The sequence below is a fragment of the Dermacentor albipictus genome, chromosome 4 (assembly GCF_038994185.2).
Source record: "Dermacentor albipictus isolate Rhodes 1998 colony chromosome 4, USDA_Dalb.pri_finalv2, whole genome shotgun sequence".
Classification (NCBI taxonomy): Eukaryota; Metazoa; Arthropoda; class Arachnida; order Ixodida; family Ixodidae; genus Dermacentor; species Dermacentor albipictus.
The window spans coordinates 109962635-109981052 of NC_091824.1; the positions used below are offsets into that span (position 1 = coordinate 109962635).

The 18418-nt window shown below is 44.1% G+C and overlaps 1 protein-coding gene across 6 annotated transcripts in view; it reads left to right on the forward strand.

Annotated features, from left to right (window-relative positions):
* The first annotated feature begins 15757 nt into the window (after positions 1–15757).
* The window catches only part of LOC135914040 (glycerol kinase 3-like), a 55828-nt gene continuing 53167 nt past the window's right edge, over positions 15758–18418 (forward strand). For 5 of the 6 annotated variants that reach the window (XR_011514027.1, XR_011514028.1, XM_065446766.2 and 2 more), the window contains exons 1-3: positions 15758–16107; positions 16599–16672; positions 16763–16869. Coding sequence is in view for 3 of the 6 variants with exons in the window: in XM_065446766.2 (XP_065302838.1) it covers positions 16021–16107; positions 16599–16672; positions 16763–16869 (268 nt within the window). In the remaining 3 variants the exon portion in view is untranslated. The remainder of the gene's footprint in view (positions 16108–16598; positions 16673–16762; positions 16870–18418) is intronic. The other variant, XM_065446769.2, reaches the window with a different exon arrangement.

Consider the following 18418-nt stretch of genomic DNA (forward strand, 5'->3'; position numbering starts at 1 on the left):
AGTAGAGTCTGCAAGCATGACTCCGTCCGCTATTCGAGTGCGCGCTCTTTCGGGGCACTGCTTCGACGCTCTAACGAACCCTCCTTTCCGCTTACTTTAGCGTGCTCAAAGTGATTAGCCGCTTCTCGAGCTAATGCACAGGTGTGCATTCTGAAGTGCAACGATGAAGTGGGCCAATTATATTCACGCCACTGAAATGTCCATGCATTTCATTGGATCACTGCTACTGCGGCCACACTTTGAATACGAAAGTGAAATAGAAAACCGAGATTTAAGGGTAGACATAAATCCGTATTTTGTAATAGGGCCGCATTACAGGCGACTTCTTGCGCATTACTATGCATTGTAGTGCTATGGCAATTCGGTGGCAGGCATCACGCTATCCAAACGTAATTGGAAAAAATATGTGTGGAATTAACGTTTCTCGAGTTGAAAATCAGAGTGGATGGCTCCAGACGCCGCAAGTCCATGTGAATCGCACATCCCAGGCACATATCTCCACCGGATGCTGAAGTAACAGGAGCCTGCCCTGGCCACCATCGCGAGAGCAGGGAGGCGATAAAGCCATGTGAAGCGTCGGCGGTAAAATCGAGCGAGGCATCAAATCGACCGGAGCAGCGACCTAAAAAAGACATCTATTTTTCGTTTATCTCGATTTAATAAACAATTTTTTCCGCCCTGACATGGCGACGAGGACACGTTGACCAAGCCTCTGTATGGACAGGCAAAAAAGAAAAAATCGGCGCAAGCTTCTCGCGATGCCATCAAGAATGTCACACGTATACGAGCGCCGAAAACGCTGTCGCCGGTGATTTGAGGGCTGACGACTGAGCAGTTAGGACCACGACGCGGAACAAAAAGCGTAAGCATCGGCTTTCGTGTTTCAAAAAGAGTCATTCTTTTATTGAACACGCCAATACCATGTTGTGCCTCAAACGGTTTCAAAACCGCGAATTGCGCTGTCTTAATAGTGGGCGCCTATTCCCCCATCCGTCCCATAGTTGCGCTTCTGATCCACTGTGAAGAGCGTCTTAATGCAAAATTTCCGAAGAAATCTCAAAACGCGAAAAAGACATGAAAAGAAAACACGTTTTTATTTCGGAAATTCTTGAAACACTGCGAAAATATCCTAAGCCTTCTTCGCATATATGAAAGTTTAAAAAAACTAAATAAAAAGAAAAACAGCAGTAGAGGGCCCATGCAAAGCCATGTTTGCGTAACATATGGCAACGTGTATTAACGTTTATAACTAATAATCCACTGTTTTATTCGTTCAAAGATTCTTGGTAGTTTTCGGAATTATCTGCCGAACATGAAAGCCGCTCTTTTTCTCCATTATGGAGGTCACGCTGCATGGTGTACTGTCAAGAGAATTCCGGAAATTTAGGTTTTTAGGATTGCTGATGCCCGGTGTTTAGGCACTTTTGGCTACAAGTAAGTTATAACAATTTGTCAGGTGGCACTTCCGATTCTTTCATACGCAATGTTGTTGTTGACGCTGTTGTTCAAATGGACAATATATGAAGTTTCTTTACTGAAGTACCCGTTATACCGAAATTGTAGCTAAAAACTGACACTGAGAACATGGCATAAAGTAGCAATAAAGGCACTCCTCCGGCTACTCCTTGTCACTTGGCAAAGGAAACAAATTTGCGTAAAAAGGGACGATAGTGACGCAAAATATGACGCTCAGTAGAACAGCGGATGAATACAAACTATACAGTCCAACAGTACATGAATCGTGAAGTTTTGTGCATGAGTTCAGTACACATACGCATATATAAAGTCTATATTTTGAACAGCCAAAGCACACAACACATGTAATTACAATTCAAGTACAGAACAGAATTTTACATATTGCATAAAAATTACCATCGCCACACAATTTTGAACCCAGAACAACATTTATGTTGCTCATTTAGCGTATTAAGATCATATGAAACTTAACATTTTGCCAAAATGTTGGTGTCCTCTAAAAACTTTTTCAAAGCAAGAAGTGCTCTTTTCTGAAGGCCCGCAGTTGGCCATGCACCAAGTATCTTCTTTAGGGTGAATGGTCTTTTGTCTAATAGCAACAAATTAGCTTGAGGTACCCTTCTTTGTGTATTGTATTTCGTGCACTCGAGGAGGAGATGACGCACATCTTCATCTGGAGGGCCACAAGAACACTGCGGTCTAGAGACACGCTTTATCCTATGCAAGAAATGTCTCGTAAATACACTACCAAGACGCAGGCGGTGCACTAATGTTTCAAATTTTCAGTTGTCTCTTTTATTTTCCGGCATTGATAGGTTTATACATGGGTCTATAAAGTATAACTCCGAGTTCTTAGATTGCTGATCAAACCAGGTAGTTTTGCTGAGACGTCAGGAAATCTGTCTCAGGATCAGACGGACTTCACTACGCAATAGGGGAAGTTTGGCTGTCTCTGCGTTATTGTGCGCCCGATTCGCAGCTGCGTCCGCTGCAGTATTACCAGGAATATTGCAACGGTCAGGCATCCACTGAAATGCAATTACGTGGTTCATTGCGCTTGCTTTTGTAAGTTTTTTGAGCGTCTCATACAATAGTAAAGTGTTCGAAGAATTTTTCTTATTGCTCTGTAGTAATGCGAGAGCAGCTTGCGAATCGCTAAAGATAAGCCATTTTTGCCAATGCTTTTCTGATGTTAGGAAAGACAAAGCACACAGGATTGCAAACAGTTCCGCCACGGTGGAAGATGTCTGTCGGGATAATTGAATGCTTGGCTCTAACGCTAAATGTGGAATGACGAAAGCTGAAGTCGAGGAATTTTTATGACACGAACGATCTGTATACACGTGGATGCATTCGGGATATAATGAGTAAATTTGGAAGAGTGTCAGTTGCTGTGCGGCTACTGTGAACATCTCTCTTAGATATAATCCCGTCAACCGATAGTTCTATTTCAGGACATGTTAAGATCCAAGGAGGGTAACTAACATCTACTTAGCATATTTCAAAACTTGGTAATAATGCTCTATGTTCTCGAACATCGTGAATTTCGCTTTTGTTTCTTTCGGTAAGCGTGAGGTTTAATGGATGATTTTCGGGTTGGGTTAAGATGCGATAAATATGTCGGCATGTTTCAACCGTTCGAATGACTGGAAATGGTGGGTGACGAGCTTCAGCAATTACTAAGGAACTCGAGGTAGCCTGCGGAACCCCAAGACACATTCGCAGCCCCCTTGCCAGAAAACCTTGAAGACGTTCCTCAGAAGCTTGCAATAAACCATGAAGAATAGGTGCCATAAGCAATTTTTGTTTTGAGTGCGTTATGAACTTGCAATGGTGAAAAGACTGATACCCCCCCCCCCCCCCCCCGTTGTGTAAGCGAGTCGCCGAAGCGCCGAAGTATGTTTATTACAGCATTGGTCTGCTTTTCAATCGCGCGGACGTGTAATGCCCATGTCAGCTGGCGATTAAGAATAACCCCAAGAAATTTATGCTCTTTCACGAACATCAAAATTCGTCCATTAAGCGTAAGTTAGAAATTATTCAGCTGTCGTCTAGTAAAGGAAGTACGGCTGTCTTTGCATATGAAAGACTCATGCCTCTTTCTTTTACAAAGGTGTCGATACTATCAACACCCTCTTGCAGCGTTGTTTGAATGTCTTGTATATGAGATGCAGAGGCCCATATGCAAATGCCATCTGCGTACAAAGAATACTGTAGACCAGACGATAGTTTTTGTGGTAAGGCTGCCATGACACAGTTGAATAAAAACGAACTGAGAACACTGCCCTGCGGAACGCTCTGCGCGATGCTGTGATAATTACTCTCTCCTTCGATTGTTTCCATAAATATTTTTCTTTGTGTCAAGAAATTTGATATCCATCGCGGTGTTCGACCGTGTAGGCCAAGCTCAAACATACCAGCAAGGACGTGTATGTGACTTACAGTGTCCAATGCTTTTTGAATATCTAAGAATACTGCTACTGTCACATTTCCACAGATTCGTTCATGTTCGACGCATCTGGCAATGTCTAATACTGCATCCATTGTACACCGATTTTGTCAAAAACTGGCCACGTAGTTGGCAAACACATTTGTGTGTTCACGCCACCATTGCAGTCGACTGTCTACCATCTTCTCCATTAGTTTGGAAAAGCAGCTTGTGAGACTGACGGGTCGGTAGGACTCAAGACAAAGGGGAGTCTTTCCTGGTTTCAGTACTGGAATTGCCCGACCTAATTTCTATGAATCTGGAAGAGTCTCTCTTATCCAGATATCATTAAATATCTCAAAAGGGTCATTCTTCCTGCTGGACCTAGGTTCTTTAACGTCACGTACGTAACATCATCTGAGCCTGCGGTCGTCTTTGTGCAGCATGACGAAAGAGCACATTTCAATTCATTTAAACTAAACTCACAGTCAAGTTGAGGATGTTGTGACATAAAGCACGCACGAGCCTTCTGTTCTGCTAGTGTTACCGAACATGTAAATTGTAGGCAAGTAAACGGAATTCCTGGTCTGGATATAAGTTGACAGAGAACTCGTCAGAAACAGATGTTTCCGGAGTGCTTCGAGCTACGACAAGGGCTCGGAAAGGATGGCTCTGCGTAACTGGACCACTAAAAGATCGGAATGACCATATTCTGGGAACTGGAGTAAACGGAAACAACGACGCGCAGTATTCTCGCCATCTTCTCGTACCTAATTTTTGTAAGCGTCTGCACGAAGTTGACCGAACCTTCTGTGCCATCTTGTAGTCATCCAGTTTTCCACTGCGGCGGTAAGCACGTTCCGCGCGTCTACTAATTGCTCTTAGACATTCATGTTCCCTGTCAACTGCAGCGTATTCATTTAAAACAATAACTTGCTTTGTGCAAATCTTGGAAGACTCACACAATATATTTGCAAAACTTTGAAAGTTCGGAGTTTCGCCCAATGAGTTACTTAAATAGTGACGAAAAATTTGCCAATTAGTATATTTTGGGTATCGCCGGGTCCGTTCGCTTCCTGGATTGTAGATCTCGGTACCTTGAGTACCGGGGCTGCCGTATTCTCCGCGGATGCCAGACGGGAATCCGCTAACGACAGCATATAGAAAATTATGTTCATTTCTTAATTGAATTAAAGAAATGATGAATAAATGGAAATTAAAGTGGATCAAAATACAAGTGGCTGCAGGTAAGATACGAATCAACGTCCTCGCACGCGTAAGGCGAAGACGAGGCTTCGTATCCCACCTGCAGCCAGTTAATTCTTTATCCGCTTAAGTACCATTTAATTCTCGTTTATTTAATTCAGTTAAGAGCTGCCGATTATTTCCCCCATTCTGTCCTTGGTGTCATTGTTTGTTGGCTTCTTATGATATGATTATATACGATATGTCCCAGTACATTGAGTACGGGTCTATGGGTCGGACACGTACTTCACTACTGTTTTTACGATGTGAATACCACGCATACGTTTAATATACGCGATCAATGACTCCACCTTATCTTCTATTGGGCACGTAGTCATCCATATGGTCGACTGACGCGTAGACTGGTTCGCACCGATGCGAAAAATGTTTCCGAGGACAATGAGTCGTTATCACGCCACACCTGCTGGCCGCTATCAAGCGCGCACACAATGGGCTTAATTAATAAACTACGCGTTCTCCCCCTGCATTTGGAAAAGGTTGAACACCCGACCGATACCCAACCCCACACCCGAGCAGCGGGAGGCCGTGCTGACTAGTTCGGACCCTCGTGACCAGCAGCAGCTGGTGCGGCGGGCCCGGGAGACAGCAAGAGCCGCAGCAGCCCTGCACTAAGGGCGCCTCCCGCTCAAGCAGAAAGACACCTGCTTGTCCTTCCTTTTTTTTTAATAAATGTTTCTCCTTCTCCTCCTCCTCCTCCTCCTCCTCAACACCCGACCACGATAGGCCCGGTATTTCACGGTCTCCGGGGTCAGCCCACATTTTTTTCGCCATGTAAGAATGGACGGAATTCTCACACCTGCTCGCCCTATAACGCCACGCATTAAAAACATTCTTTCCCCTAAATACTGTTTTCTTTCTTGCTTTTATGCGAAGCATATTACGAGGGCTCAACCCAGCTCCTCAGGCGCGGCGGTGACCATGAAATCACGTGACACCGTGACGTCACGACAGAGGAGAAGTGGAGGGCTCAACCCAGCTCCTCAGGCGCGGCGGTGACCATGAAATCACGTGACACCGTGACGTCACGACAGAGGAGAAGTGGCTTTGGCTCAACTCTTGCAAGACGGGCTGGGTGGGAATCGAACCAGGGTCTCCGGAGTGTGGGACGGAGACGCTACCACTGAGCCACGAGTACAACGCTTCAAAGCGGTACAAAAGCGCCTCTAGTGAATGCGGTGTTGCCTTAGAAACGCGCTGTTTCTAAGGCGTGCGTCTCTTGCTCAGGCGCACATTTCGTTGCCGCGCCGAACGCTGCTTTGCTCGACGCTCACCGCGTCCAATGCGGGGCGCGTAGTCGCTGCCCTGTAGCCCATTGTCTTACACCCCTTGGCGGGTCGACGGGAACGCTGTCGCGTTCCACTCTTGAAGGCGAAGAAGTAATGCATGAGTTGTTTCTTCGTCTAGCCGAACCAAATATAGCCAAGCAACAGCAGTTCACCAGGCTAAACAGTGGTTCAACAACTAAAATAAAGGCTAGTATGCTTCGCATCCTGGGCTTAACCTTACCTAAGCCACAGCCATTTTTTTTTTACCCTAACTATATACCTGTGCAGGAGGCATTGGCAGAAGTTTGACAGTGAGCGAACCGAGTATGACTTCGGATATCTCGTGTCACACTAATTAAATTTTGATTCAAATACTGTAGGGCATAGGTTGCAACTGCGTAATTTCAGCCATGCAGTCCCCGAGCTGTGTCATTTTTAAATAATCACCGATACTAAAACGAGTCCCAAGATATCTGTGTTCAAAATGTGCTGCAAGAAAAAAAACATTTTTGTTGCGCTTAGCTGTGTCCTGCAGTGTTCAGTGCTCGAAGCAGGCTGATCGAGAATATATGGCGCCTCGGTATTTAGCAGCAATATTATGGCACGTTATCTCGAAGTAGGAGCTAGTCCTGGAACAAAATGCTAAACGGGTATGATATGACGAATAAACTCGCAGGCTTATTTTCGCATCTTTGCGCAGGCGTAGCTTATTGCTACATTTTCTGTCCTGCGGACTGATTGCCACACTCGTCCCCGAATACTTTTCATCATGTCTTTGCTATCACCAGCCGAAGTCAAACCATTGCCTACATCTTCTAATATCTCTATTCTTCATATCAATGCGCGAAGTTTGTGAAAGAACCATGATACCATTTCTGCATTTACTGACTCACTTAATCATTCGTTTTCATTTATTGGTGTTTCGGAATATATGCGGGTCGCAATTTATACGGTTTTTGTCCATACCAAGTAGACTACTGCCATCGTATTCCGGATCGATATGGTGGTTCCGCTATATTTGTTTCACCTCATAATAAATATAAGCGTAGGATTGATCTTTTTCATAAACAAACTCACTGTGAATCGATATGGATTGAAACTGACTTACAGCTGAATTCTCATAATCGTAACAGTTTTATTCTTGGTTGTGTATACCACTCCCCTTCTTCATCTGTCCCTGATTTTCTGGGTGAACTCTCCATAGTTCTGATAAAAATCTCTGAAAATAAGCAAGTCCTAATTCTCGGTGATATTAACATCAACTTACTTGACGTCGACAATGGAAGTGTAACAGCTTATACAGACTGTTTTTCTGGTTTCGGACTGTAATCATTAATTATCTCTCCTACTAGGTATTCTACTCATGGTACCAACACGCTTCTTGACCATGCTCTAACTTACATCGCGCCAACTCCAAACTCTGGTGTCATAGATTGTCAGATCACACACCATTTCCCAATATTCGTCTCCTTTCAGGCCGAAATACCTCATTCCGAGCCTTGCTACTTTTCCTCCAATTTTGACCGAGATAGTTTTGTTAACACTATAACAAATACTGATTGGTCTGTAATTAACTCCCTGCGTGATCCCGATCAAGCTCTTGAAAATGTTTGTCCCATCTTTGTAACCCTTGGGTAGCGAAAGGTTTACTGACTAGTATGAGAAAAAAAAACCTACACAAAAAGGCTAAAAAGAAACCTTTTAATCTAGGCTTTGCGGTACGCTTTGCGGTACGCTGTAAAAATCATTGAAACGTTCTGAATAACTTGCTAAAGAAGTCTAAAGGACAGTATTAGGAAAATGAATTTGCAAAACACAAGAACAATCCCGAAAAAGAATGGCAACTTCTTAATGCTTTCATGTACTTGCCTAAGTCCGGGTAATGTTGCTGATCCAATAAAATACAACAATAAAACTCATACTGATTCTTTTAGCATAGCAAATAGTTTCAGTGACTACTTCTATAACATATACAGCAGACTTCATATGACTACTACTTATCTCATTTATCAATGCAATCGTTCTTTTTTTTTCTCTTTCCCGTAACTGCAGATGAGGTATGTTCCATGGTATTAGCTATAAAGAATACTAGCCCTGGCTTAGATAATATTTCTGTATTTTATCTAAAACTTGTTGCACCACTTATTTCTTATACACTTTGTATTATAATTAATAATATTTTTAAATGCGGTATTTTTCCCACTTCGCTTAAAAGGGCTAAGGTTATTCCTGTACATAAGAAAGGTGATAAAACGGAGTTGTTTAACTATCGTCCTATTTCTATTCTATCGTCGATTAGTAAAGTTGTTGAGAAGTTATTTTTAAGCGCCTAAATAATTACTTTACAATTTCTTTTGTTGCAATCTTCTCACTTTGGTTTTCGCGCTGGCAGTTCGACTAACTTAGCTTTAATATCCCTAACCGACTACGTTCGTCACTCGATTGATACGTGTAACTTCGTTGGTTCGGTATTTTTGGACTTAACTAAAGCTTTTGATACAATTAATCATAACATACTTCTTGCTAAGCTAGAAGCCCTGGGAATTACCGGTTCAGTGCTAAAACTCCTAAAACGTTACCCGTATCATAGAAGAACAAACAGTTCTTTTTTTTTTGGAGGTGCTTATTCTCATACTAAAGTTATTATCCAAGGTGTACCACAAGACTCCATATTAGGTCCCTTACTATTCTCCATTTATATTAATTATTTACCCACGTGTCTTAAATCGGCACATTGTGCACTATACGCAGACGGTACTACAATCTCGTTGCGCGACAATTCTTTAACAACCTTAATCCTTAAACTAAACAATGAGCTTGACCATGTTGTTGCATGGCGTTCGTCCAATCATTTAATTATCAATCCTTCAAAAACTCAATTCATGATTTTCGGTTCTAGCCAAAGAATACTACCTGGCTTGCCTGAAATAACTCTAGATGATCATAACATTCCCGTCCCCGACTGTGTATCATTTTTAGGCATCAAATTAGAATATAACCTAAAGTTTTCTCAACACATATCCTTCACTAAGCAAAAGTGTACCTTCGGTATTAGAGAATTAATCAAATAAAGAGCATATTTCTCCAAAGACGCATTATTAGCATTATACTTTGCCTTCATTCACAGTAACATTAATTATGGCGTTGTTTTCTGGGGAAACACATATAACTGTCATATCTCGTCTATTCAGCACTTACAAAGCCAAGCAATACGCATTATCACTAACAGTGGATTTTTCACGAGTGCTACTCTATATCTTCGTGAGAACTCTATTACTTCGTGAAAATAACATCTTTGTTGTAACGAACTTGTTCAACTATCCTCTAATAATCATCTTTTATGAATTACTAAACAGCTCTCATACCAATTCATTGATTCCAGGCACCTCATCAATAACCATAATAACAGGTTTGCAGTAACTTCAATTTTCTACTACCTATGGTTCAATCTAACTATGGAAAAATGACATCATCATTCGCTGCTATAAAAGTGTGGAATGGTTTACTCATCAGCATTAAATCTTCATCCTTTCATACATTTAGTCATGCTCTTCAGCTGTTTTTATGTATAAATAAGTTTACGTCATTCATTACACTACATTTGCCATTTGTACGTATTGACAGTTTTTTTTTTATGCACTAAAGGCTTGTATACAGTCATTTCGTTTTCGTTAATTTTATTTTTCTATGTTGTATTTTCGCGATTGTGTTTGTTTATTTTAGTTAGCTTGCTTTCTTTAACACATCTGCATTGTTATTATTAACTGAGTCTGAAGTCTTCGGCTTTGGGACCCTCGTCTGTATGTTGTCTCTTACCAATTAATTCTATTTAAAGAATAATAAACTGAAACTGACATCGTTACTTCCCTCATTCATTCCCGTTAGCGCAACATGCCCACTGTGATTCATTATGATTCATTATGATTCCTTAGAAAATTAAATTCCTAATTTTAGTTCAAGTAACTTACCCTGAAACGCCTGTTAAATGCAAAGCCCTGCAGCAGACTGCTTACGTGTTTTTCTAAAGAATGTTCTTCGAGCAAAGAAATAATTACGTGAATTATAGGGTCACATTCAGCATATCTTAGAAGTACAACATAGTTGTCTTGCTTGAGGGAACCACCTTCTCGAATCTGTTGTCCTACCCCTGTTCCCTACGCTGTATTTTCTAATTTCAACAGAAAGTTCTTCGTTTAGGGATATCTGAGTATCTTCACAATATATTGGAGAACCTCTCCTTCCCATTTTCTTCACCCACGCAAATTTTAAGACTGACAAATTTTTTTCACGATGCTATAGTCGAATACAACTTTAGAAAAAAGGGGAGGCCCTGCCCAGAGGACCGAAGCGCGACAGCCGATTGCCTCCGCGACTAAAATAGCCTCGCTTGAAAAATCGTGCTCCTGAAACGCGTGATTCTGAGTATAAATAAAAACTTTTGTATTTTGATGACTGGTTTAGTAGAGCTCTCATGTGCTTCAGCACATGCCGGATAGCGGCAGAAAAACAATCCCGTGCCTTCTACAACGCTGCCCGTCGTCTGCTCTTTAGCTTCATTGCAAGTGACAAAAGTAGAAAGAGCAGCTCTGCAAGGCTTTTGCGCTTGTTCACATGTAGACGGCGTATATACTACTCGTCTTCCAAGATTAAAATGAATCAGTTTCTATTGAAAAAGTACGTATATAAAACAGTGCATTTATCGCAACCATTACAAACCTAGGGCGAGAATATGGTCGAGGCAGGAAGGTACAAAAATGCTTCATTCATCGTTTTAAATAAATGCTCCTGGCTTTAAATAGCCGAAAATTTATATTTTTTTCCTTTTGTAGGTGAAACAGCAGTAGTCAATGTGAAATTGGCAGCCACTGTTAGCAGCCTGCGCGCCGAAGCCCATTAATCTGATTTCATTGTTTATATTGGTTATCCGGCTCAGGCAAATAATGCAATGCAGTGTAGGCTACCGTTTACAGCATGTTCTACTGCAGCTGAGCCATATTTTTTTTTTTTTTGTAAACCCTGATGAAGATCGGTGATCGAAACTGTTGAAATTAAATACTTGTTCTGTTTGCCTTGTAGCACCACTCAAGTTCTTTACGTTTGAAAGGTAGCCTGAAGAATTCCTCTTTGCCTACTATGTATATGTATATGTATATATACATATATATATATATATAGGTATTGGATAAAGTCCATAGCATCTACATAGGGTGTGTCGCAGGGAATCGCATGGGATCGGACAATTCCTTAAGCTATACTCGGCTACATCTAATGCATGATTACAAGTTCACTAAAAAAATGTCCGACGATTACGATGCTCCCTAATGCGAAATATTAGCGCAGCTTTATATGTGTTTTCATTTCGCGATATATTGCGGCAAAGAATTTGAGACCAAAATCAACGCACCGACTGGCAGAGGGTCAGTGCCGTCAGCGCCTACACAGAGGGAGGGGCAGCATAGTAAAGCTAGCATGATGAGCGGCATCGAAGCCACCTGTGGAAGAAGACAACGACGAACGGGTGAGCAGCGGCACGAGGGCGTTCGCGCGGTTGTCGTTCGCGTGGGCCCTGCGCCTGAACAAGGCTGCCGCAACATCGTCCTTGTTGTATGCCCTGCCGTTGGTTTCCCTGACGCATGCCAGGAAAGGACAACTAGAGGTCCTGCACAGGACAGCCATCAGAAATTTCCTGAGGCTTCCAAGGCACTCCAAGATCGCCGCAACACTGGCTGAGGCCGGCGAATGGCCACTGTGATGAGCGGCATCGATGAGCGGCATCGAAGCCACCTGTGGAAGAAGACAACGACGAACGGGTGAGCAGCGGCACGAGGGCGTTCGCGCGGTTGTCGTTCGCGTGGGCCCTGCGCCTGAACAAGGCTGCCGCAACATCGTCCTTGTTGTATGCCCTGCCGTTGGTTTCCCTGACGCATGCCAGGAAAGGACAACTAGAGGTCCTGCACAGGACAGCCATCAGAAATTTCCTGAGGCTTCCAAGGCACTCCAAGATCGCCGCAACACTGGCTGAGGCCGGCGAATGGCCACTGTCATTGCTCATGTTGCAACGGGGACTGGGGCATATTGACAGGCTACATCGCGCCCCAGACGGCCAAGCTCTCCTAGACCGGCTCCGGAGCCTGGCGGCTTCACGTATGGGCAGCCTGTGCCGATTCTATGAGGAGACAGCTCCCCACCTATACCCGTGGCAGTGGCTCTCCCTCCTCCCCATAACGGACCTCCCGACGTGCACCTCTCCCTCAAGGGTATAGATAGCCAAGCGTAGAGCACCAGCCACAGCACTGCAGCAGGCGGCAGCCTGCAAGCTCCAAGAGAATTTGGAAGGACACCTGCTGGTGTTCACGGACGGTTCAGTCCTCCCCAGCGGGTTGGCAGCAGTGGCGTGCACAGTTCCAGCTCTCGCCTGTCACAGGCAGTGTAGGCCCCCGTTTACAGCATGTTCTACTGCAGCTGAGCTCGCGGGGCTGCACTTGGCTGCCGACCTCCTTGCTGAGCATCCTCCCCAGCAGCCGGTGGCGGTTGTGTGCGACTCTAAGCCAGCGCTCCAGGCCCTCGTCAACCCACGGCGGGCAGGACTTACAGGGGTGTTGTTGCTTGCCAAGTTAACGGCTCTAGCCACTGCCGGAATCCCAATATCCTTCCACTGGCTGCCCTCACATGTCGGGGTAGCCGGTAACGAGGAGGCGGATACCTACTCCAAAGTTGTCCATCATCATCTAGTTCCGGTCACCAGAGCGGTAGCGGCTTTGGACTACACGAGCTATCGGCTACGGTGCCTGCTCACCTCCATTCACCCAGACCCCCGAATTGCTAGTGGCAGGGCCACCAAGCCGCTTCCAGAGAACGGCCTCTCCAAAAGAGACTGTTTCACACTCCTGCGCTTGCAGATTGGCTGCACCTGGACTGCGGCACGGCTGTACGCCAAGGGCCGCGCCACGTCACCTGCCTGCAAGAGGTGCGGCGACTCCGAGACTCTGGAGCACCTTCTCTGTGCCTGTCCATCCTTGGCGCAGGAACGCTCCATAGTGATCAACACTTACGGACGCTACGACCTTCCAGCCGCCACAGAGACTGCTGTTCCCGGTGTGTACCCAGCTCCCTGCACTGCAAAGCCTGCTGGAGTTTATCAATTCCACTGGAATAGACACTCTGTAAGCGCCCGCTACAACGCTGGCAACTTTACTGAGGACTGCCACCTGTCGCGCATAGTGGAGTCTATTGGCCATATCCCCCTTCCTTTTCTATCATCTACCACTTCCCACTGCCTCTGCCCTGACGACGCTTCACCGTGCTCCCTCACGGGTTGCAGAATCAAGCGTCTTTCCTTTCTTTAGATCACTATCATCACCAGCTGGGGTAGAAGACGGCGACGAACGCGCGAGCAGCGGCACGCACGCGTTCGGGCGTTTACCCTAACGCTCAACCAAGAAACGGGCGCCTAAAAAGAGCGCTCTAAAAGAAGGGGGACAGATGTGAGTGCCGTGTGACGTTCTCATATGCATGTCCCTGTCTATTTAGCACTAATTAGGTTCCTAATATGAGAGACCAAGTAGCATTGGCCAGTTAAACGTGTACAAGTGGGGGCCGTGAGTGGGAAATAGCGCTCTTGCGCCAAACCTGCTCTTGGCAGGGTAATTCTTCCAGAAGAAAAACTCGCTTGTAAAGAAAGGAAGCTATAACTTAGACCCATACCTTGGTTTGTCATTGGATATAGCGCGTTCTGTTGTGCGTACCCCATCACGTAAATCAGGGTAAATATTTCATGGCCAACAGCATGAACGTGCATACAATGAACAATCTCTAACGATCGAATGCAAGAACGAATGATCCTTTTCTTGATGCGAAAGCATCAAAAGGCCCATTGAGCGAAAAAGCCGGCGTATGTAGCAGCGAAACGGCACCTGAAATCCCATTGGCTGCGGCGTCACGTCACGTGCGCTACTTCGCCTTTGTAATCGGTATAAAAAAATTAATGTATAAAAAGACAGAATAAATTCGAAAGAAGAAACGTTAGCGGTAGTGAATTCCGAACCTGCGACCCCACTCAGAGGCCGAGTGTCTTACCAGCTGGGCTAAACCAGCACGTCAAGCGTGTTGACTCATTAGAGGTTCTTAGGTATCTAATGTATTTGTATTGCTGGCTAGCTTCTGCCCAAGTTTCTCTCGCAGTAGGATCGAATTGTATTGCCCTACGATGTGTAACAGAAATTTAAATAAAGAGAGAAAGAAATCTCTCGCATTGTAGTAGAGTCTCCAAGTCCTCGTACCGTAGGCGATAGAAAATAATACGGAATTTAAAAGAATCTCGGCGTGAGATAATCGTTGAACTTCCTGTAGTGCTTTGTAGCTGGGAATGCATGACTACATGCTCGCAGCACTGGTTAGTGGTATGTTTTGTTTTCTCTCCTACACGAGTTTTTATCTACGTTTGAATGAATACTGCGGAATGCATCTCAACCAAATAGAACTGCGCCTTTGTTACTATTTGCGATTTCCCAGTTTTTATTTGTGCGTTATCGAATCCACAACTAGAATGGTATTCTTTAGTGCGTTCACAAGGAAAAGCGAGAAATGTGGCTGCCGTGAGTGCATGCTTGAGTAGAAGTGCGTCAGTCGACTGCGCTTCAATAGAGTCGAAAGAGCATGTTACCCTTTGTTATTTTTAGCTCAGACAATTTTTCATAGCTCTAATTCTCAATAACCCATTGTGACAATGATGGTTTATTGCTTCTGCCGTTGTTTGCTACTTCATATCGCACTGCCATCATGGAATTTGACACCAACTTAAGCTTAATAAGCGAGGTTAAGCGATTATAAATTTCATTTCTAGTTTAGATAAACCTTGCTAATTCCTGCATCAGGGAGGAGGAGGAATAAACTTTATTAGTTGAAATGAGCCGACGGTAAAATCGTCCGAGGTGGGCGGCGTCCCTAGTCCAGGATGCCGTGGGCCTGAGCTGATAGCTTGGCCCTGCTGACCAGGCGATGCTGGTCTTCAGGGGTCGAGCTTGTCAGCTGTGGCTCCCACTGCTCGACGGTTGGTCCGGTGTTGAGAAAATTTACCTGCTGAAGAGGATAAAGTTATAAAAAATTTCTGGTCTGAGCTTGTGCTTTCTTATAACAAAACATGAAGGACACAAGCTTTATGCAGTCAGTCAAGAAGGCTTCAAGCTGGCGAGAAAAGCGCGCCACTTGTCTACGTTTGCCGCGCCCACTCCGTAGCGGCAACATCGCTCACGATAGCGCTCAGTCAACTCAGTTCTGCCCTAGCGGCAAAGTAGGGCGGGAATCCACGTTGGCATTCGGACCTCTTTCGTTACTATATAATGAAGTAGCTCTACACATGCGGCAGCTAGCCTGCAGCGTGCGTTCGGTGCCGGTGTACAGCAGTTCGTTCCCGTTGCAGTTGTAGGTGTAAGCATGCTGTAAGCTACATCTTACGTTGTAGGTGTATCGCTCCAAGTGGAAATGCCCCTGCGCCCCCTCGTACAGCCTCGAGTGTCTTCTTGGAGACGAACGTAATTTCTTATGAGGACCAGACCTCCATACTAAGGTCGATTTGGCGTGCTTCCGATGGAATCGAAGCCAGACCTTGTGCGCGGCAAGCATGGCCCGCTTGTTGGTGCCATTGATCAAGGAACAAGCAGCACTAGATTTCTGGTGAGTTTTGTTCTTGCTTTATAAGTTCTCAACTGCAGAAATCTGTGTACAATTCACGATTGCAGGTGCTTGCCCTTCAAATGTGTGCACCCGAAACAACTCGTGGAGATACCCCGCACAGCTGTTCTCGCTTCGCCCATTCATTTGCTCGTTGTTTTCATCCATAGCTGTCGCTCTTGTGATGCGTAAGATCGCGTTCAGGAAAGTTGCGCTCATAAAACTTAGGCGTGTTCTCTCGCATGTTATGAGGAAAAATGTAGAGAAAAAATACGGCGCCGTTTTCCTCGTATCGCCTGGCAGCATCTTGCGCAAACCTGAGCGTTTCAGGCATCCGATGAAAATACGGAATTTATTTATTAATTTATTTATTAATCGTCGTTATTTTTGCATGTGAGAGATATTAACCCCCGAGCTTTTGACTAAGCAGATATGTATTCGCTGAGCTCGTATGTTCAAGCAACCGTCTTTACATTCGTGTTTCTCTGCTTTAGGTTTTCGCGAGCAGGACATCTGAACTCATTGCCTACCACCAAACAGAAATACAGCACGTTCTTCCAAATGATGGGTGTGTTGAATTTCCCCTTGCGTTAGCCTTTTCCACGTGGACGGGCAGTTATCCGGTGCTCAACTTTTTCCATTCACTTTGGTGATTTAGATGGGTGGAAGAGGACCCATACGAAATCGTCAAGTCTGTCCATGAATGTATAGAAAAAACTGTTGATAAACTGAAAGCCCTTGAGATTGACCATCGGGATATAATAGGTAAGCAATTTTTCACACTTGATCAGTACATTTTACCAAGGCATCTTGGTAACTAGCTGTCGCAGCATGTTACCACGTTACCACGTAAAAATAAAATTCTGTATTAGTAGCTCACTATAATTCAACTGATGTTCAGAATTTCTTGCTCAATTCATACATGTGCAAACATCTGTGTTGACATTTGTCTAATGTTAACTCATCTGGCACTCCAAGTAATTAACTTTATTGTAGTCCATTCAGAATATCGCAGCTACACTGCATGCTATTTTTCACTGTTCTGCTCTGGTAGTATAAAGACACAAAAATGACTAGCTGTTAGGCCTTTTCATTTTTTTGCTATGTCGTTGTTGACTTTCTGCAAAAGCTGTTAGTTCGTGATATATGTGCTCTTTAATGTCAGCAACTCATTTATTATTATTTTGTGTGTGTGTGTGTGTGTGTGTGTGTGTGTGTGTGTGCGCGTGCGCGCATCACACTTCTCCGAGGTCCAGCAGCCTGCATGCAGACAGGCGTGCCCACTTACCTCTTGCACAAACTTAGTGCAACCTTCGTAGTGATATGAGCTGGCAGACTACCAATTTGAGGAGAGGATCATAGTGTTGGTAACACTTGAAGTCGCAGCTGTATTTATCAGCCTGCTGCCCCTTTGGCCAAGAGAGATGCATAATGCAAGCTCTGGTTGCACGGTGTGGGGTGAGAAATGTGTCATGCCAGAGCATATATTTAGTAGTTCAAATATACAGTCGGCCTGTTCCACTGGCACAGTGTTTTACATAAACTTGTTCAACTCATGAGCACCATTTTATTTGCCAGTTAGTACAGTTACATTTAATTAAGCAGGGGGAGAGGGAGAGGAGTGCAAAAATAGTCATGTTCTATTTTATGCTCAAATATGAAAATGCACACTGCACCATTTGCTTTAAGCAGGATATTTTTCTTCTTCCACTGAAATCAAGGAAGTTACAATGGAGTCTCTGTAACACAAGAGCTATACAGCATGCAGAATTGAGGGAGCTTTGAATGTGCATGTTTACAGGAATTGCTGTTTGAACACAAATTAAGTGTTTCCTTTTACACTGGGGCAGTGTGCACATTCAAGAACTGTACAGGTGCAAAAATTTTCATTTTTCATTTCTTTCACCTGAATTGTTAACATGGTGTAAATGTAAATGTGGTCATGTAAAACATGGGGACAATTTGGTGGTCATGGTAGCATTCAACACTAAACATTAAAATTTGCCTGCTTTCAAAATCTTTAGCGTGGCATGGATATCAGCATCCTGGAGCTGTAATTTGATGTGCTATGTATACTTTTCAAGAAATAATTGAATACCTGTTGCTCATTGGTTTAGATTATGACACATGGTCTATGTTTGCATGCCATTTCAGCACTGTACAAAAGTTACGTGTGTGTTTTGCAACTCAGTTGGTTAGGATGTGGGCCAAGAAAAAAAAGAAGGGTGTGGCATTACTTTCTTATAAGGGGTGTGTGAATATTCAGATACGAATTGCTGAGAATACGTTTTTGCTATTTGATTTGTATTCGATT